This window comes from Hyla sarda, chromosome 1 (genome assembly GCF_029499605.1).
Source record: "Hyla sarda isolate aHylSar1 chromosome 1, aHylSar1.hap1, whole genome shotgun sequence".
NCBI classification, from domain to species: Eukaryota; Metazoa; Chordata; class Amphibia; order Anura; family Hylidae; genus Hyla; species Hyla sarda.
This window is the reverse complement of record NC_079189.1, coordinates 603,590,629-603,613,436: the sequence shown is the minus strand read 5'-3', so window position 1 is coordinate 603,613,436 and position 22,808 is coordinate 603,590,629. Positions and strand designations below refer to the sequence as shown.

At 45.9% G+C, this 22,808-nt stretch overlaps 1 protein-coding gene across 1 annotated transcript in view; it reads right to left on the bottom strand.

The window, feature by feature from the left end:
- Positions 1-22,808, bottom strand: part of LOC130295831 (uncharacterized) — a 139,566-nt gene that overhangs the window by 40,482 nt on the left and 76,276 nt on the right. Inside the window, exons 5-7 of the mRNA XM_056547079.1 lie at positions 20,298-21,195; positions 18,049-19,582; positions 5,695-5,975 (exon numbers count right to left, since the gene is read on the bottom strand). Coding sequence (XP_056403054.1) covers positions 5,695-5,975; positions 18,049-19,582; positions 20,298-21,195 — 2,713 coding nt within the window. The remainder of the gene's footprint in view (positions 1-5,694; positions 5,976-18,048; positions 19,583-20,297; positions 21,196-22,808) is intronic.

Below are 22,808 nucleotides of genomic sequence, written 5' to 3'. Positions count from 1 at the left end.
GTATAAGGATAATACACAGTGATGTCACAGTACAGGGATAATACACACAGTGATGTCACAGTACAGGGATAATACACAGTGATGTCACAGTATAAGGATAATACACAGTGATGTCACAGTATAAGGATAATACACAGTGATGTCACAGTACAGGGATAATACACAGTGATGTCACAGTATAAGGATAATACACAGTGATGTCACAGTACAGGGATAATACACAGTGATGTCACAGTACAGGGATAATACACACAGTGATGTCACAGTACAGGGATAATACAGACAGTGATGTCACAGTACAGGGATAATACACAGTGATGTCACAGTACAGGGATAATATACACAGTGATGTCACAGTACAGGGATAATACACAGTGATGTCACAGTATAAGGATAATACACAGTGATGTCACAGTATAAGGATAATACACAGTGATGTCACAGTATAAGGATAATACACAGTGATGTCACAGTACAGGGATAATACACAGTGATGTCACAGTACAGGGATAATACACACAGTGATGTCACAGTACAGGGATAATACAGATAGTGATGTCACAGTACAGGGATAATACAGACAGTGATGTCACAGTACAGGGATAATACATACAGTGATGTCACAGTACAGGGATAATACACAGTGATGTCACAGTACAGGGATAATACACACAGTGATGTCACAGTACAGGGATAATACACACAGTGATGTCACAGTACAGGGATAATACACACAGTGATGTCACAGTACAGGGATAATACAGATAGTGATGTCACAGTACAGGGATAATACAGACAGTGATGTCACAGTACAGGGATAATACATACAGTGATGTCACAGTACAGGGATAATACACAGTGATGTCACAGTAAAGGGATAATACACACAGTGATGTCACATTGCAGGGATAATACACACAGTGATGTCACAGTACAGGGATAATACACACAGTTATGTCACAGTACAGGGATAATACAGACAGTGATGTCACAGTACAGGGATAATACAGACAGTGATGTCACAGTACAGGGATAATACATACAGTGATGCCACAGTACAGGGATAATACACAAAGTGATGTCACAGTAAAGGGATAATACACACAGTGATGTCACATTGCAGGGATAATACACACAGCGATGTCACAGTACAGGGATAATACACACAGTGATGTTACAGTACAGGGATAATACACACAGTGATGTCACAGTACAGGGATAATACACACAGTGATGTCACAGTAAAGGGATAATACACACAGTGATGTCACAGTACAGGGATAATACACACAGCGATGTCACAGTACAGGGATAATACACACTGTGATGTCACAGTACAGGGATAATACACACAGCGATGTCACAGTACAGGGATAATACACAGTAATGTCACAGTACAGAGATAATACTCACAGTGATGTCACAGTACAAGGATAATACACACAGTGATGTCACAGTACAGGGATAATACACAGTGATTTCACAGTACAGAGATAATACTCACAGTGATGTCACAGTACAAGGATAATACACACAATCATGTCACAGTACAGGGATAATACACACAGTGATGTCACAGTACAAGGATAATACACACAGTGATGTCACATTACAGGGATAATACACACAGTGATGTCACAGTACAGGGATAATACACACAGTGATGTCACAGTACAGGGATAATACACACAGTGATGTCACAGTACAGGGATAATACACACAGTGATGTCACAGTACAGGGATAATACACACAGCGATGTCACAGTACAGGGATAATACACACTGTGATGTCACAGTACAGGGATAATACACAGTGATGTCACAGTACAGGGATAATACACAGTGATGTCACAGTACAGGGATAATACACACAGCGATGTCACAGTACAGGGATAATACACACTGTGATGTCACAGTATAGGGATAATACACACAATGATGTCACAGTACAGGGATAATACACACAGTGATGTCACAGTACAGGGATAATACACACAGCGATGTCACAGTACAGGGATAATACACGGTGATGTCACAGTACAGGGATAATACACACAGTGATGTCACAATACAGGGCTAATACACAGCGATGTCACAGTACAGGGATAATGCACACTGTGATGTCACAGTACAGGGATAATACACACAGTGACGTCACTCTCTAGACGTAGCAGAGACTCCAGTCAAAGAAAAGATTTTAAGCCCTCCAAAGAGTCCTCCAAAAAAACTGATTTTTGATACGTTGCATCTTCCTGGTCGAGAGGGCGTCTCCATCATATTCTTCCGGCTTGGGAGGAACTAGTCAAGGAACAGTGGTTTCTCTCTATAATTCAGGACAGGAATTTACCTCCTCTCCATCAGTGCCCTGGAGAGAAAGTCATAATTTCTCCTCTGTTACCCTCTCCAAAAAAGGAGATCTTAAAAGGATTTTAATTTGGACTTGCTCACTTTAAGACCAATAGAACCTGTTCCCCCTTTCAAAGTAGTTTACTCTCCCATTTTTCTAGTTCCAAAACCTCTGGGCAAATACATACTGATCGACCTGAGATATCTCAATCAGTCTATAGTCACAAAGAAGTGAAGAATGGAGAACATTGGTGTTCACGAAGGTTGTGTCCCCAGTAGTAGCTATTAAAATTAGAATAAAGGGAATAGGAGTTATTCCTTATTAAGAAGCCAGACAGAGGTTACTCTTCAACTCCTAAGCCAATTAGGCTGGATTGTGAACTGGGAGAAGTCTCACCTTTCCCTAGCCACCACAAGATCCTTTCTTGGATTCGTACTCGATACAATTTAGATGAAATTCAGATGAATCACGCATCCACGCAGACATCTAGGACTGATGTCCCCTACAATAGAGGCTGTCCCTAGGGCCTTGTGGCTCCTGAGACCTCTACAGTCAGAACTAGAACAGGCCCTTTTCGAGTTTAGACACTCTGACCAGACTGTCTTTCCCAGTTTGCCACCGGGGGGGGACGACGACGACACAGTTTTACCCATCATCACTGCAGAACTTACAAGTGACTACAGCTCTGATGGGACAGTCAGGAGAATACACAATGATATCAGTGACCTGAGTGACGTTTTCTGACTTGAGTGATATATTCTCTGTTATCTTTTCTTCTTCATCTGGTCCAGAGACCAGGTCTTCCTCCAGCTCCATCTTCTCTGCAGATTCCGACATCCAGACATCATTGGCTCCTCACTTTGTCAGCAGATCCTCATCCTCTGTATGAAGACAGTAATCATTATAATATCGAAAAGAGTTGATGGCACTCACGATGTTGCAGTTTAAATCTTTATTGTAGTCAGGTCGTTCACAGGTATGGCCAACGGGCCGTTTCTCACTAACACAGCGCTTTCTCAAGACCATGGTCTTGAGAAAGCGCTGTGTTAGCGAGAAACGGCCCATTGGCCATACCTGTGAACAACCTGACTACAATAAAGATTTATACTGCAACATCGTGAGTGCCATCAACTCTTTTCGATATTGTTTTGGACACTTATCTATATGATCGAGCACCAGTAAGCAGGTATATTGCTGGACTGGAGTTATATGCTGAGAGGTCACTATTGCCATACAAGTGCATAGCAGTGCTTGTCTTTCTACATTGTGAGTAATCATTATAACCTTGCCAGAAAGTGTACTGTACCCTCTGAATATAATACTGCGACACACTGTACCCACTGAATATAATACTGCCACACATACATACACATCATATATACATATACACCCCCTCTTATCCTCTGTGTCCTCATCACTCCTCATCACCCCCGCCAAACCTCTCCTCATCACTACTATAACCCCCCCCCACACCTCTCCTCATAACCCCCCTGCACCTTTTATCACCCCCATAACCCCCCTGCACCTCTTATCACCCCCCATAACACCCCCCTGCACCTCCTATCACCCCCATAACACCCCCTGCACCTTTTATCACCCCCATAACACCCCCTGGACCTCTCATAACCCCCATACACCTCTCATCACCTCCATAACCCCCCTGCACCTCTTATCACCCCCATAAGCCCCCTGCACCTTTTATCACCCCATAACACCCCTGCACCTCTTCTCACCCCCATAATACCCCCCTGCACTTCTTATCACCCCCATAACACCCCCCTGCACCTCTTATCACCCCCATAACACCCCCTGCACCTCTTATCACCCCCATAACACCACCCTGCACCTCTTATCACCCCTATAACACCCCCCTGCACCTTTTATCACCCCCATAACACCCCCCCTGCACCACTTATCACCCCCATAACACCCCCCCCCCCCGCAATTCTCATCAACATTGTATCTCCTCCTAACCACCAAAGGGGCCCCCCCTGATGTCTCTACTCCCATCAGCCTCTGGCCTGTCCGGCCCTACTATGATTGTTAAGGGGCCGCGCCCTAGAAATAGTCACAGTCACAGTCACTCACTGACAAGGCAATAAAAAAAAAGGTCCAGGGACGTCCAGGCCCCCTGAAGCTCCAGGCCCCATACAGGTATATGGGTTGTACCCACCTGATTGCGGCCCTGAGGACAAGCAGGACTCTGTGCAGGCTCCTGGTGGCACGTCTGGGCAGAGAAAGAGTGCAGCCCTGAACTTACCCACAGCCTCTGTCCCTGCCTACTTACGTACCCGCCCTAGGCAGCAGGTCCATAACCACAGTGCCGGTCCCTCCCTATATAAGTGAAGCAGTAATAGTCAACCCAAAAAAACTACAAAAAGCAGACACAGGTCGCGGACAGTCAGGAGGCACACAAACTAAGAGAAAAATAACCTAAACACGCACACACACAAATCTGCTGCGCTCCTTCGGGGTACGAATGGACCCTATCTACATGGGTTCCTCCTCAGGCACAGGTTGGTGATTGGAGACAAAAGAGGAGACATGCAAATACTATGGAGAGACAGAGGAAGAACAACATTCTTGTCTGCGTTCACACAGACATCTATCCAAACGTACCGCTAAAGTCATAGCTTGGTCTAAGGTGTCAGGAGAGGGGGTAGGTCACCAGCATATCCTTTAGAACATCAGTCTGAACTGGCAAATCAAGGCTGGGTTGTTCCATTTGGAAGCCACACACCACTGTCTAAAGTCTGCGCAATATTCCTCGACAGGTCTACGTCCCTTTAATGTACGTTGCTGAAACTCAGAATAAACAGCTCGGTCAGGTTCTGCATACAAAAGACCTAAACTAGCAAACAGAGAGTCCAGAGAGGACAACTCAGGGGCATCAGGATCAAGAGAAAATACCCACTCTTTGGGACCCCCTTGCAAAAGGGACATAATAATACCAATTCTCTTGATCTCAGTACCAGACAAATGGGGTCTTAACCGAAAGTATAGCTTACAACTTTCACAAAAAGTTTTAAAATCTTTCCGGTTCCCTGAAAAACACTCAGAAAGATTAAAGGGGTACTCAACTGGCCAGCCTTTGGGCTGCATTCAGAACATTTAGTTCCGAACGCCATGGTCGCGCTGTGGGGGTTGGCCACGCCCCTCATGGCATTAGGCCATGCCCCTCAGTGTAAGTCTATTGTCAGTCACACCCCCTCCCATAGACTTACATTGTGGGGGCGTGGCCTGACATAACGAGGGGGCATGGCCAACCCCCGCAGTGCGACCACGGCGTTCGGAACTGAATGTTCCAAATGCAGCCGGAAAGCTGGCCAGAGGAGTACCCCTTTAACCTGAGGTTTCAAAGGAGCTGAAGTAGGGACAAGTAGGAACAGTAATGCGTGATGACTCAAGCTCCAGGATTCTGGACAACAACCTCTGAATCATCTGCTCCTGGTATTCAAGCCTCTCAATCAAGTCCTGGTTAATTCTAGACTGAGATTTAGACAACTCTTGCTCAGCTAAATCCTGGACCAACTGAGTTAGGTTCTGCATCTGACCAACCAGAGCTTTCATGGGGTCCATGACTAACAACAAAACAGATGCAGTAGTTTGGCTTGTGATAATGTTACATCTGGGCAGAGAAAGAGTGCAGCTCTGAACTCACCCACACCCTCTGTCCCTGCCTACTTACGTACCTGCCCTAGCCAGCGGGTCCGCAGCCACGGTGCCGATCCCTTCCTATATAAGTGATGGCAGTAATAGTCAACACAAAAACTACAAAAAGCAGACACAGGTCGCAGACACTCAGGAGGCACACAAACTAACAGAAAATAACCTAATACGTAGTCATCAAACCGAGCCCAAGCCAAGAGGGGAAAAAGTACAATAACGGAGTAGCAAAGGGAAGTAAAAAAAGCTGAGCCAAGAGTCACAGAAAACTTGAATAAACACAGAGTAAGAGATTGCTAGGTCAGTTACTAGAACTATCACAAGCAGGGAATAACTGGAAAAGGCCTCCTTATGAATGCCTGAGCTGAAACCAGGAGGACTCTAATTGGCTCAGCAAGCTGAACCACACCCAGGAGCACAGAGGCGTCGTCCCAGCAACCAAAATAAACAACAAGGCTAGAAAGCATTAACCCTACGGGTTCTGGCAGAACCAGTCATCACACCTGGCTTGTAAATCATCCTGCTGTGTGAGCTGGGGGCTTGTAATGAAGCCTCACTGCACAGAGCCCTGCTTGTCCACCCACACTTCCTGTATTTGGACTCCTCGCAGATACACACAGACAATAGCTGTTAAAGACAGGTTCACTAAAGTTAACCAGTAGGTAATTGAAAAATAACCCAAAAAAGATCAAAATAACATCAAAATCTTTTACAATACCCAAAAATATCTCTGTTAAAGGAACTGTCCATCCTAGACACTCTGTTTCATTATCTCTATTTTTGCTTCCCCCCTACTGCTATGCAGGACAGCACGAACCACGAGAAGGAGTTGTGTCACTGCAGCCTTTGGAGTGTGTTACTGAAGTGGTGATCGGGATGCAGTGGCCAAGCATTGCACCAGTGGGACTGGTGGTGGTAGGTGTGGTGGGGATGTTTTGAGGGGGAACAAGGAGGCCACGATCACACTTGCAGGTTTGAGAAAAAAACCTTCTACAACAGGGGCAAAGTCGGGTGGTCATGTACCTAGCTCTTTACAGTATCTTGCTTTTCTCAAAGGAAATCATTGATCAATGATTCTGCCGCTTGACTGCTCATGCCTGGATCTCAGGCACTGAGCAGTCATTCGGCGATCGGACACCAGGAGGCAGGGTAGGAGACACTCGTCGTATCCTACAGCTGTTCGGGATGCAGCAATTTCGCCGCAGACAGCCCCAACAGCCCCCTGAGCTAACTGGCAGTGATTTACTTTCACTTTAGATGCGGCATTCAACGTGGCACCGCGATCAGTGCTGCACGCTATTAGTCATGGGTCCCGGCCATTGTTAGTGTTGCCGGGCCCAACCCGCTGTGACCCCGCGTTATAGAAAGGGAAAGGGTTCAGGACGTCCTTGGTCCTTAAGAGGTTAAATGAAACGCTATGGCAGGAGACAGGAGTGGAAATTCTTTACTATCTTACCAGATGCAGGAAACCAGGCACAGTGCTGTATCTGCAGAGAAAAAGTAAGGCACAGCCAGGGTCCAACTTTAGGAATCAGACCTCTACATCAGCACATGGAGCGGTATCAATGGCCTAGCTATAAGTATCCCTAGTCCACCATTGCCTGCTATCTGGTGGCTACAGCTAACACTACCCTACCACTGCCAGCTATCCGCTGGGTACAGTTACCACAAGTCCCAGCTGTGCACAATCATGTGGTGCAGAGGATGGGCCACTCCATGCAGTTGTCATGTGCAGCACAGTGCATGCAGAGCAAAATTTGACTACTTCCAGCCTGGCACAATTTTAATCAAATCAATTTAAACCTTTTGCAATCTGCTGGCTACTACAAATTCCTCTAGTCCGCGATCACGCTTGCTGCTACTTCCAGCCAGGCTTGGGCCGCCTAGCTGGCAAGATTTTAATCAGATCAATTTTTGAACCTTCTGCTGTCCGCAGGCTACTACAACTTTTACCAGTCTGTCTCTTCCTGCGGTATGCTGGCTACTTCCAGTCTCACTAGTATGCCATCACCCTTGCTGCTGCTACTTTCATCCAGGCCTGGGACGCCTGGCAAAACAAATCAAATCAATTTTTGAACCTCATGCCATATGCAGGCTACAACAACTCTTTTCTGTCTGCCTTCTCCTACTGTATGCTAGTTACTATAATTCCCACTAGACTGTCACCAGCCTTGCTGCTGCTACCTCAAGCCAGGCCTAGGCCGCCTGTCAAAATTTGATAAACCTAAATTTTTAAACCTCCTGCTGTAAGCTGACTTCCCCTTGTTACGCCGAGCGCTCCGGGTCCCCGCTCCTCCCCGGAGCGCTCGCTTCACCCCCTTCGCTGCAGCGCTCCGGTCACGTCCTCTGACCCGGGGCGCTGCGATCCTGCTGCCAGCCGGGATGCGATTCGCGATGCGGGTAGCGCCCGCTCGCGATGCGCACCCCGGCTCCCCTACCTGACCCGCTCCCCGTCTGTTCTGTCCCGGCGCGCGCGGCCCCGCTCCCTAGGGCGCGCGCGCGCCGGGTCTCTGCGATTTAAAGGGCCACTGCGCCGCTGATTGGCGCAGTGGTTCCAATTAGGGTTATCACCTGTGCACTCCCTATATTACCTCACTTCCCTTGCACTCCCTTGCCGGATCTTGTTGCCTTAGTGCCAGTGAAAGCGTTCCTTGTGTGTCCCTTGCCAGTGTTTCCAGACCTTCTGCCGTTGCCCCTGACTACGATCCTTGCTGCCTGCCCCGACCTTCTGCTACGTCCGACCTTGCTTCTGCCTACTCCCTTGTACCGCGCCTATCTTCAGCAGCCAGAGAGGTGAGCCGTTGCTAGTGGATACGACCTGGTCACTACCGCCGCAGCAAGACCATCCCGCTTTGCGGCGGGCTCTGGTGAAAACCAGTAGTGGCTTAGAACCGGTCCACTAGCACGGTCCACGCCAATCCCTCTCTGGCACAGAGGGTCCACTACCTGCCAGCCGGCATCGTGACAGTAGATCCGGCCATGGATCCCGCTGAAGTTCCTCTGCCAGTTGTCGCTGACCTCACCACGGTGGTCGCCCAGCAGTCACAACAGATAGCGCAACAAGGCCAACAGCTGTCTCAACTGACCGTTATGCTACAACAGTTGCTACCACAGCTTCAGCAGTCATCTCCTCCGCCAGCTCCTGCACCTCCTCCGCAGCGAGTGGCCGCTCCTGGGATACGCTTATCCTTGCCAGATAAATTTGATGGGGACTCTAAGTTTTGCCGTGGCTTTCTCTCCCAATGTTCCCTGCATCTGGAGATGATGTCGGACCTGTTTCCCACTGAAAGGTCTAAGGTGGCTTTCGTAGTCAGTCTTCTGTCCGGAAAAGCCCTGTCATGGGCCACACCGCTCTGGGACCGCAATGACCCCGTCACTGCCTCAGTACACTCCTTCTTCTCGGAAATCCGAAATGTCTTTGAGGAACCTGCCCGAGCCTCTTCTGCTGAGACTGCCCTGTTGAACCTGGTCCAGGGTAATTCTTCCGTTGGCGAGTACGCCGTACAATTCCGTACACTTGCTTCAGAATTGTCCTGGAATAATGAGGCCCTCTGCGCGACCTTCAAAAAAGGCCTATCCAGCAACATCAAAGATGTTCTGGCCGCACGAGAAATTCCTGCTAATCTACATGAACTTATTCACCTAGCCACTCGCATTGACATGCGTTTTTCTGAAAGGCGTCAGGAACTCCGCCAAGATATGGACTCTGTTCGCACAAGGCGTTTCGTCTCCTCGGCTCCGCTCTCCTCTGGTCCCCTGCAATCTGTTCCTGTGCCCCCCGCCGTGGAGGCTATGCAGGTCGACCGGTCTCGCCTGACACCCCAAGAGAGGACACGACGCCGTATGGAGAACCTCTGCCTGTACTGTGCTAGTACCGAACACTTCCTGAGGGATTGTCCTATCCGTCCTCCCCGCCTGGAAAGACGTACGCTGACTCCGCACAAAGGTGAGACAGTCCTTGACGTCTACTCTGCTTCTCCACGTCTTACTGTGCCTGTGCGGTTGTCTGCCTCTGCCTTCTCCTTCTCTACAGTGGCTTTCTTGGACTCTGGATCTGCAGGAAATTTTATTTTGGCCTCTCTCGTCAACAGGTTCAACATCCCAGTGACCGGTCTCGCCAGACCCCTCTACATCAATTGTGTAAATAATGAAAGATTGGACTGTACCATACGTTTCCGCACGGAGCCCCTTCTTATGAGCATCGGATCTCATCATGAGAGGATTGAACTTTTGGTCCTCCCCAATTGCACCTCGGAGATTCTCCTTGGACTTCCCTGGCTTCAACTTCATTCCCCAACCCTGGATTGGTCCACTGGGGAGATCAAGAGTTGGGGGTCCTCTTGTTCCAAGAACTGTCAAAAACCGGTTCCCAGTAACCCTTGCCGTAACTCTGTGGTTCCTCCAGTAACCGGTCTCCCTAAGGCCTATATGGACTTCGCGGATGTCTTCTGCAAAAAACAAGCTGAGACTCTACCTCCTCACAGGCCTTATGATTGCCCTATCGACCTCCTCCCGGGTACTACTCCACCCCGGGGCAGAATTTATCCTCTCTCTGCCCCAGAGACTCTTGCCATGTCCGAATACGTCCAGGAGAATCTAAAAAAGGGCTTTATCCGTAAATCCTCCTCTCCTGCCGGAGCCGGATTTTTCTTTGTGTCCAAAAAAGATGGCTCCCTACGTCCTTGCATTGACTACCGCGGTCTTAATAAAATCACGGTTAAGAACCGCTACCCCTTACCCCTCATCTCTGAACTCTTTGATCGCCTCCAAGGTGCCCACATCTTCACTAAATTGGACTTAAGAGGCGCCTATAACCTCATCCGCATCAGAGAGGGGGACGAGTGGAAAACGGCATTTAACACCAGAGATGGACACTTTGAGTATCTGGTCATGCCCTTTGGACTGTGTAATGCCCCTGCCGTCTTCCAAGACTTTGTCAATGAAATTTTTCGTGATCTATTATACTCCTGTGTTGTGGTATATCTGGACGATATCCTAATTTTTTCTGCCAATCTAGAAGAACACCGCCAGCATGTCCGTATGGTTCTTCAGAGACTTCGTGACAACCAACTCTATGCCAAAATTGAGAAATGTCTGTTTGAATGCCAATCTCTTCCTTTTCTAGGATATTTGGTCTCTGGCCAGGGACTACAGATGGATCCAGACAAACTCTCTGCCGTCTTAAATTGGCCACGCCCCTCCGGACTCCGTGCTATCCAACGCTTTTTGGGGTTCGCCAATTATTACAGGCAATTTATTCCACATTTTTCTACCATTGTGGCTCCTATCGTGGCTTTAACCAAGAAAAATGCTGATCCCAAGTCCTGGCCTCCTCAAGCAGAAGACTCCTTTAAACGACTCAAGTCTGCCTTTTCTTCGGCTCCCGTGCTCTCCAGACCTGACCCTTCCAAACCCTTCCTATTGGAGGTTGATGCCTCCTCAGTAGGAGCTGGAGCTGTCCTTCTACAAAAAAATCCTTCCGGGCATGCTGTCACTTGTGGTTTTTTCTCTAGGACCTTCTCTCCAGCGGAGAGGAACTACTCCATCGGGGATCGAGAGCTTCTAGCCATTAAATTAGCACTTGAGGAATGGAGGCATCTGCTGGAGGGATCAAGATTTCCTGTTATTATCTACACCGACCACAAGAACCTCTCCTACCTCCAGTCGGCCCAACGGCTGAATCCTCGCCAGGCCCGGTGGTCTCTGTTCTTTGCCCGATTTAATTTTGAGATTCACTTTCGTCCTGCCGATAAGAACATTAGGGCCGATGCTCTCTCTCGTTCCTCGGATGCCTCAGAAGTTGATCTCCCTCCGCAACACATCATTCCACCTGACTGCCTGATCTCCACTTCTCCTGCCTCCATCAGGCAGACTCCTCCAGGAAAGACCTTTGTTTCTCCACGCCAACGCCTCGGAATCCTCAAATGGGGTCACTCCTCCCATCTCGCAGGTCATGCCGGCATCAAGAAATCTGTGCAACTCATCTCCCGCTTCTATTGGTGGCCGACTCTGGAGACGGATGTTGGGGACTTTGTGCGAGCCTGCACTATCTGTGCCCGGGATAAGACTCCTCGCCAGAAGCCCGCTGGTTTTCTTCATCCTCTGCCTGTCCCCGAACAGCCTTGGTCCCTGATTGGTATGGATTTTATTACTGATTTACCCCCTTCCCGTGGCAACACCGTTATTTGGGTGGTCGTTGATCGATTCTCCAAAATGGCACATTTCATCCCTCTTCCTGGTCTTCCTTCTGCGCCTCAGTTGGCTAAACAATTTTTTCTACACATTTTTCGTCTTCACGGGTTGCCTACGCAGATTGTCTCGGATAGAGGGGTCCAATTCGTGTCTAAATTCTGGAGGGCTCTCTGTAAACAACTCCAGATTAAATTAAATTTTTCCTCTGCATATCATCCCCAGTCCAATGGACAAGTAGAAAGAATTAACCAGATCCTGGGTGATTATTTGCGACATTTTGTTTCCTCCCGCCAGGATGACTGGGCAGATCTCCTTCCATGGGCCGAATTTTCGTATAACTTCAGGGTCTCTGAATCTTCCTCCAAATCCCCATTTTTCGTGGTGTACGGCCGTCACCCTCTTCCCCCCCTCCCTACCCCCTTGCCCTCTGGTCTGCCCGCTGTGGATGAAATTTCTCGTGACCTTTCCATTATATGGAGAGAGACCCAAAATTCTCTCTTACAGGCTTCTTCACGCATGAAGAGGTTCGCAGATAAGAAAAGAAGAGCTCCTCCCGTTTTTTCCCCTGGAGACAAGGTATGGCTCTCCGCTAAATATGTCCGCTTCCGTGTCCCTAGCTACAAGTTGGGACCACGCTATCTTGGTCCTTTCAAAATTTTGTGTCAAATTAATCCTGTCTCTTATAAACTTCTTCTTCCTCCTTCTCTTCGTATCCCTAATGCCTTTCACGTCTCTCTTCTCAAACCACTCATCCTCAACCGTTTTTCTCCCAAATCTGTTCCTCCCACTCCTGTTTCCGGCTCCTCGGACGTCTTCTCGGTCAAGGAAATTTTGGCTGCCAAAAAGGTCAGAGGAAAGAATTTTTTTTTAGTGGACTGGGAGGGTTGTGGTCCTGAAGAGAGATCCTGGGAACCTGAGGACAACATCCTTGACAAAAGTCTGCTCCTCAGGTTCTCAGGCTCCAAGAAGAGGGGGAGACCCAAGGGGGGGGGTACTGTTACGCCGAGCGCTCCGGGTCCCCGCTCCTCCCCGGAGCGCTCGCTTCACCCCCTTCGCTGCAGCGCTCCGGTCACGTCCTCTGACCCGGGGCGCTGCGATCCTGCTGCCAGCCGGGATGCGATTCGCGATGCGGGTAGCGCCCGCTCGCGATGCGCACCCCGGCTCCCCTACCTGACCCGCTCCCCGTCTGTTCTGTCCCGGCGCGCGCGGCCCCGCTCCCTAGGGCGCGCGCGCGCCGGGTCTCTGCGATTTAAAGGGCCACTGCGCCGCTGATTGGCGCAGTGGTTCCAATTAGGGTTATCACCTGTGCACTCCCTATATTACCTCACTTCCCTTGCACTCCCTTGCCGGATCTTGTTGCCTTAGTGCCAGTGAAAGCGTTCCTTGTGTGTCCCTTGCCAGTGTTTCCAGACCTTCTGCCGTTGCCCCTGACTACGATCCTTGCTGCCTGCCCCGACCTTCTGCTACGTCCGACCTTGCTTCTGCCTACTCCCTTGTACCGCGCCTATCTTCAGCAGCCAGAGAGGTGAGCCGTTGCTAGTGGATACGACCTGGTCACTACCGCCGCAGCAAGACCATCCCGCTTTGCGGCGGGCTCTGGTGAAAACCAGTAGTGGCTTAGAACCGGTCCACTAGCACGGTCCACGCCAATCCCTCTCTGGCACAGAGGGTCCACTACCTGCCAGCCGGCATCGTGACACCCCTACTCCCTCTAGTCTCGTGTGGCAGTATTATTCTCAGTTGTATACTGGTATTAATATTGGTAATTTTATTCTCAGTATACAGGATTTGGTCAGTAACAGTATGATGGTAATATATATATTGAGAATATTCCTCCTTATATACAGTTATTATGGATAATATTGGTCTCAGTCTATAGGATTCGGTCAGTAACAGTATGATAGTAATATGTATGGTGGTGATAATATTCATCTTTGTATACTGATATTAGGGGTAATATTGGTCTCAGTATAATGGATTTGGTCAGTAACATAATGATGATAATATAAATGGTGATAGTATAGCATTAGCAATAATATACTGGTATTATTGCTATTTGTCTTGGTATATAGGATTTGGTCAGTAACATGATGGTAATATGAATGGTGATAATATTTCCTCCTTTTTTACTGTTCTGTGATTTAGAAATATTTTTCTCATAGACGATGAAGAAGATAGTGAGGGCAGACTTGGGGACGGACAGGTCTTGAGCTGTGTAAGGGGGCTTCAAAATTTCTCACGGCAGCCCTGAGAATTTTTCTCATTACTAATGGCTCATCTATTTGTAGATGTCTTCAGAAAGCAAAGTACACGCATTTCATGGCATTAAAGGCACAATCTGAAATATTTTGTAGGAATATCCATTGGTGACCATTGTTCGGAAGTAAATATGAAGAGCTTCCTCCACTTTTACTAACATTTCCATTCACTTCTGTCTTCTTCCAGCTGCATCACAGAATTCCTATTTTAAAGGGGGTTATCCAGTGGGAGGGGGTGGTTTCCTAACTGTGCTTATACCTCTACTTACCTCGAACCCTCTAATGATACCTACGCTGTTTAGATTGTGTCTTCAGCGCTATGAAATCACCAGTAGAAGGAGAAAACAGAATGCACCATGCATGTACTTTGTGTGACCAAATACCACCACTAGAGTATCTTCTAGAGAGAGCTGAAAGTGTCAAAGAGTCGTTTTTGGTTGTGTGAGGAGGTGAAATAGTTTTGTTTGGCGAGGTGAAGAGCAGAGTAATGGGATTTAAGCATGAATTTATAGAGTAGATAGCCTGCTAATGTGTTAGCTTTCCTCCACAGATGTTCAGCACACCGCTGAAGAAAGCAGGTTTTTAGCGTGTGCTAGGGTAGCTGCTGTCTGTGTTGGGAGGTGCTGCTTCATCCAGGGTGGCCTTGAGGGTGTCATGGTATTGTTTATCTGCTAGACTGGGACAGAAGAGGGAAGAGATTTTGGACAGTGAAGACTGTAAAGTGTCTATAAGTTGTTTGGTATTTACAGTATGTAGGTTTCTTCAAGTGTATGAGGTTGGATTGTCCAGGAAATGATGAGAGACTTTGACCACAAGCTTCTCTCCTTCCCTATCAGAGATCTGCGGAGGAGAATAAGTAAAGTTAGAGACAGTGCAAAGTTTGGAAAGACGAGGTCAGAGGTTCCCAACTCCCCCCCACCATGCCTGTTGTCAGATCTTGAGGTATGGGAGAAGTGAAGACCACCATAAGTTAGAGCAGCATGGGAAACAGCATCAGAAGGTTGTAGCAATGTTAATATAGGCACCAGGCCTGAGGAAGCTGCTGTTGCAGTGAAACGCGTTGCATGCGTCTTGGAGTAGACTCTCTTGGTGCCCACCAGAAAATCCCATTGTTTTCTTGGAGGAGTTGTTTGTGATATTGTAATTGTTATTTATGATGTGATCTTTATTTTAGAGGTCCGTACAATTATGTCAATAATTAATTTATATATATTTTTTTATCTGTTTTTATTCCTTTTCACAACAAAATTACTTTTAACATTTGCATAACTTTTTTGCTTTGTTGTATTAGGGCCTTTTTTTGCAGGAAGAGCTGTACTTTTTATTGGTACCATTTTTTTTTTTATACATGCTACCTTTTGATCGTTATCCCACTTTTTTGAAGGCAAGGTGAACAAAAGCCCGGGTGGTGCATACACAGTCACTATTAATTCTCTGGGAGAGTCATCTCCACCTTGTGGAGGAGAAGGTGGGCCACTCCATGCAGTTGTCAGAGTGCAGCACTGGAGTAGTAGCTATGGCCAGAGCATACACATGTCTTTCACTGGAGAACACCTGACCTGCAGCTCTCTTGCATTCAGAAAGAGTTCTCTCCCATCTTTAATATTTTCAGCTCAACGCATCTAAGCTTAATGCTGCCCAGCAAGTCCCGCTACAGAGGTATTAGAAGAGGTGGCATTCAGGAGAAACACATTTTCAAAAGGGTTTGATTGCAAAGGAAAGACTAGGTGTGACTCATTCTCCGAACCTGGCATAGTCAGAGACAGACTCAAATCTATGAATTCGCTTTCTGGATGCGCCACAAGAAAGTCATGTCTCAGATAACCCAAGGAAACTTTTGCGAGGGAAGGGATCATTGCACAGTTCACCATGGCACAGCCCTATGAAGATCCCGATAGCATCTGGGTTCTGGATAGAGTTGTACTTTTTAATGGTACCAATTTTTTGATACAGGCTACCTTTTGATTATTTTCATTGCACCATAATGGAGGCCATTAGCAATTCTAATTTCTTTTTTTTTTAGGGAGTTCAATCTGCAGGATAAATACCATTATAGTTATGTAGAACAAATCAGTACTGACTATGACATCTACAGGGTTACAACTGCAGAGACCGGTGAGATCTTGGTCACAGCAGTTGCGGGTGCACTCTAGTTCTGAGGTCACAAAATCGATATGACATATGGGTACCTTATATCGCACAAACATACTTCTGCCTATGACGTACCCATAGATTATATAGCAGGAAGAAGTCAATGTCTATCTAGTGCCTGCTCTGTCAGGCAGCTTCACCAGCTCTACCCTGCCTGACTTCCAGTAAAGATGTTCATGTGTATGATCTGTTTCTCTGTATGACCTGTACATCATCTATGCCTGGTGTTTATATTCTGCTAGATACCCGTGTCTGACCTCGGCTTGTCCCCGAATTCTGAACCTGTGCTTCATGCCCTGACCTCTTGCATGATTGGCCAAAAGCGTAGTTTACAGGCCCCAGACCTTGGACTGTGCTCGTCTTCTTTGTCTGACCCACTAGTGTTTAGCAGTGGCCTTTCATGGCCTGCACGGTCAGCTGCCACCTATACTGGGATGACTCCTAGAAGTAGGGACTTGGTGGTCTCCTGCAGCAAAGACCAGATACCTGTAAATAGGTTAAAGGGGTAATCTGGTGCTCTAGCGTTCTGAACATTTTGTTCCGAATGCTCAAAGCCGAAGGCCGTGATGTCACAGCCATGCCCCGTGTCGGCAGACATGCCCCCTCCCATAGACAAGCATGGAGGGGGCATGGCGTGACATCATGAGGGAGCGTGGCCGTGACGTCACAGCCATGCCCCGTGTCGGCAGACATGCCCCCCTCCCATAGACAAGCATGGAGGGGGCATGGCGTGACATAATGAGGGAGCGTGGCCGTGACGTCACGGCCACTGCCGCAGGAACCCCGCATTTGTTTAGAACGCCGGGTGCTGCTGCAGGAGATCTCGGAGGGGCCCCAGCAGTGGACCCCCACAATCAGACATCTTATCCCCTATCCTTTGTATAGGGGATAAGATGTCTAGCAGCAGAGTACCCCTTTAAAGGGTGAAAACAAAGAGACCGCTAAGCCAATGCCTTTAGAAATGGTTCAAAACCAGAGGCCCAGTGGGCATATACCCACTGACCAATGCATATCCTTGCACAGTTATTGGAGTGTTAGACCACAAAAAGTACTTAGGGTCTGTGGATAGGAGACTCTCCTTCCTGGTACAGACGTGGTATACAGTTCTAAAAACAGAACACTAAAGTGCACTAAATAAAATTACACAATGTGTGGGATCTAGTGAGACATTTATTAGTAATTATATACGTTACAATCATTACACTGTGTTCTATTGCTCTCACAGAACATGTGACATTACTTTGACTACAATGGTTTACCACAATGGTTGTATTTCCATACTATTTCTAAACAAAAAAAAGTTGAAAGTTAAAAAAAAAAATTATATATTTGTGGGTAAAATCTTTCCCACGTTCTGGTCATTAATATTTTTTCATGTTGATTTAAAGCCAACTTGTGGTTACAAACTTTTCACATATGGTTCATGATAATGGCTTCTCCTCTGTGTGACTTTTCTGATGTTTAACAAGATGTCCTTTTCTTAGGAAACATTTTCCACATTCTGGACACGAAAATGGCATCTCCCCTGTGTGAGTTCTTTGATGTTCGATAAGAGTTTTCTTTAAGGTATAAGCTTTACCACATTCTGAACATTTAAATGGCCTCTCCCCTGTGTGACTCCTCTGATGTTCAACGAGTAGTGATTTACGAGTATAAGATTTCCCACATTCTTGGCACGTAAATGGCTTCTCCCCTGTGTGAATTTTCTCATGTTGAAGAAGTATCGATTTTCGAGTAAATGATTTCTCGCAATATGGACATGGGAATGATCTCACCCCTGTGTGAGTTATTTGATGTTGTATAAGTTGTGATTTTGAAGTAAAAGATTTCCCACATTCTAGGCATGGAAATGGCTTCTCTCCTGTGTGAATTCTCAGATGTTGAACAAGATGTGATTTGGAAGTAAAACATTTCCCACATTCTGTGCACTGTATAGGCTTCTCCCCTGTGTGAGTTCTTTGATGTTTAACAAGATGGGAATTCATAATAAAACATTTCCCACATTCCAAGCAGGGAAATGGCTTTTCCCCTGTGTGAGTTCTGAGATGGTTAACAAGATCTGAATTCAGAATAAAACCTTTTCCACATTCTGAACATGAAAATGGCTTCTCCCCAGTGTGAATTCTTTGATGTTTAACAAGTTGACTTTTCTGAATAAAACATTTCCCACATTCAGAACATAAATATGGCTTCTCCCCTGTGTGAATTCTTTGATGTTTAATGAGCTTCGATCTCAAAACAAAACATTTCCCACATTCTGAGCATATAAATGGCTTTTCTCCTGTGTGGAATTTCTGATGATCAACAAGACTTCGTTTTATTGAGAAACATTTACCACATTCTGGGCATACAAATGGCTTCTCTCCTGTGTGAGTTCTTTGATGATCAACCATATGTATTTTCTGAGTAAAACGTTTCCCACATTCTGGGCATGGGTATGGCTTCTCCCCTGTGTGTGTTCTTTGATGTATAGTAAGATTTGTTTTAAAAATAAACCTTTTCCCACATTCTGAACATGAAAATGGCTTCTCCCCAGTGTGGGTTCTTCGATGTTCAACAAGACTTAAATTCCTAGCGAAACCCTTCCCACATTCTGGGCACGAGAATGGTTTCTCACCAGTGTGAGTTCTCCGATGTAAAGTATATTCCGATTTCCAAGTAAAACATTTCCCACATTCTGAACATGAAAATGGCTTCTCCCCTGTGTGAAGTCGCTGATGCGTGACCAGCTTTGATTTTACAGTAAAACATTTCCCACATTCTGCACATGAATACGGCTTCTCCCCTGTATGAGTTTTTTTATGTCCAACAAATCTTCTGCGACCTTTATTTTGCTTTACAGTCTGTGGTAAATCAGAAGATGGGCCTGGTATAAAAGAATCACATGAAAGATCTTGGCTGTAAAGGACTGAGGGTGTATCTGGGCTAATGAAATGCTCTTCATATTTATCTTCTGTGATATGATAATCTGCCAAGAACAAAACAAATACTTTTAGCTAATACAACTAGAGATGAGCGAAGTTACAGTACTTCGATTCTGCAAGAACCTCGCGGCTCGGCGGTTGCTGACTTCCTGCATAAATTAGGTCAGCTTTCAGGTGCTCCGGTGGGCTGGAAAAGGTGGATACAGTCCTGGGAGAGTCTCCAAGGACTGTATCCATCTTTTCCAGCCCACCGGAGCACCTGAAAGCTGAACTTATTTATGCAGCTAAAGTCAGCAACCGCTGAGCCGCGAGGTTCGTGCAGAATCGAAGTACTGTAACTTCGCTCATCTCTAAATATAACCTTAATAAGGTTGCATTAATTGATAGTATTTTTGTGCAATATCCTGAACTGCAGAAATCGTGGTTCCACTTACTACCCTCTGTTCAGATCATAAATTATTTCAATCATGGTTATGCCTCAACAACACTGGTGACACTACAGAGTTCACAATATTTGAAAAATTACACAACAGATCCAATTATCAGTCCCTCTTCTTTATCCCTTGGCCATGTACTATGCACTTTCTTGTATAATCTCAAACCATCTGATTCTATTGTGCATAAACCACTTAATCACCTTCTGTCTTTCTTTATTCTCCTGTTCTTTTAACCATGGACCACCTTTTTTTTTACTACTAACTTCAGATTTTCTGAGGGGGAATCTCTGACTGTTCTCTGCATTTAGTGGTTACTACTCACCTGGGTGGCTACTTGTAGGAATGTCCTCAATATCCTGCTCATCACCGCTCACATCTGTCTCCTCTTCTTTTACTATTATGTCTATAGCATTAATATAGTTCAGATCTTGCTCTGTAGGAATGTCCTTCTTATACTGCTCATCACTGCTCACATCTGTCTCTTCCTCTTTTACCCTTATGCCTGTAGCATTAATATAGTTCAGATCTTTACCCGTAGGAATGTTCTCCATATACTGCCCATCACCCCTCACATCTGTCTCTTCTTCTTCTACCTTTATGCCTGTAGCATCAATATAGTTCAGATCTTTCCCTGTAGTAATGTCCTCCATATACTGCTCTTCAACCCTAACATCAGTCTCTTCTTCTTCTTTTACCCTTATGTCTGTAGCATTAATACAGATCATATCTTTTTCTGTAGGAACATCCTCTATATACTGCTCCTCACCCCTCACATCTGTCTCTTCTTCTTCTTCTTTTATGTTTATAGCATTAATAAAGATCAGATCTTTTCCTGTAGGAATGTCCTCCATATACTGCTTATCACCACTCACATCTGTCTCTCTTTCTTCTTCTTCCCTTATGCCTGTATCATTATTATAGTTTAGATTTTTCTTTGTAGAAATGTCCTCCTTATACTGCTGATCTCCGCTCACATTTGTCTCTTTTTCTTCTTCCCTTATTTCTGTAGCATTAATATAGATCAAATCTTTCCCTGTAGGAATATTCTCCTTATACTGCTCATCACTCCTCACATCTGTCTTGACTTCTTTCCTTATGTCTGAAGTATTAATATAGATCAGATCTTTCCCTGTAGAAATGTCCTCCTTATACTGCTCATCACCGCTCACATCTGTCTCTGGAGCAATAATATAGTTCAGATCTTTACCCCGATTTATAAGCTGTAAAAGAGATATTGTAAAAATTATAAGACAGTATGTGAAGTAAAAAGGACTGTTTTATATGAGCAGAATAGACCATTAATTATCATTAAATATGATGACCAAAAATTACAGGAGTTATATTAGCAACATGGCTGCAGGTCTCCTATTAGCCGGACATAGAAATTAATTCAGGACATAATGACAATCTCAAACACATGAACTCTGATTAGCTTTAGCATTTAAACCAATGATGTGGTTCCTTCTCTAGAAAATCTTGTCAGCAAAGAAAATAAGACTCTCTCTGTTGAGAAATTCATAGCTTTAGGATCTGGCAGATTTGAATTATTTTCCAAAAGGTGGCACTGCTGGTTAACCTCCCCACATTGTTAAAATATCCGATTTGATCTCTAGTCCATGAGTTTCAATTCTATGGCGCTATCATTTATTCCATGATGCTGAATATCCATTCACCCATTACCCTTCTTCTTACCTACCTTTCTCTTATTATAATTTTGCTAGCACTGTTCCATTCTGTGGCATTTGATATATTTCTTCTTACCTACCTTTCTCTTATATAGCAGACATTACAGGGGGCATTATATCTGAGGGGCACATTACAGGGGGCATTTAATTTAGGGGAACAGGACAGGGCATAATTACGTGTGGGCACAGGACAGGGGGCATTTATATGATGAAGGCACAGGACAGGGTACAGTGTGTGGTAGTATTATATTCAAAGACTGCATTGTGTGGTAGTATTATATTCTGTCCCATCAGAGCTGTAGTCATTTGTAAGTTCTGCACTAATGATGGGTGTAACAACAACTCCCAGTATAACCTTACCACTGCTTAGGTCATACTGGGAGCTTTAGTTTTAAATGGTTAAAATTTTGCTAGCACTGTCCCATTCTGTGGCATTTGATATATTTGTTTATTATACTGAAAATAATTTTCCGCAACGAGCTACACCACTGGCATCTGTTACAACAGGCTAAAACATATTCTTCGGGGGATATGAGGTTGGGGTGACACCATTTTTTACCGCATCGGGTGACACCAACCCTAGCAACGCCACTGTCTTCAGGCATCCACTGCGGCCATTTAGGAGTATCACAGTGGCTGCTTGGGAGAACAGCCAACGACACGCCACAGTGGCTTTCCCTGTACAGTGGATGTAGAGTAGACTTCATTGCTCACTATCACTTATCATAAATGTTCTTTCCAGACTTTTAACATTGGTGGTCTGTCCTTAGGATAGTTCATCAATGTCTGATCAGCAGGCGGCTGAGACATAGCCGATCAGATGTTCGTGCAAGCTGCGGATCTGGCACACATACAAAATGTGCTCGGCCTCCGTTGACATGAACGTGAGCTGAGCTGCACTAGCCCATTAGCACCAATATACAATGAAAAGTGCATGGCTTACGGCCCCATTCATTTTTTAAGTGTCTTAATGTTCTGAGTCTTTAAGACTGATTATATCTTGTATACGAGATTACAATTGGTTATTTGAGTATGTTAACTTGTGAGCATGATGGAGTGGGCCCATGCCCCGGATGTTTTAGGTCCCTAGCAATGCCCCTGCTATATCAAAATAATCTAAACGCACTGTAGTTCTACTACTTCTGCAT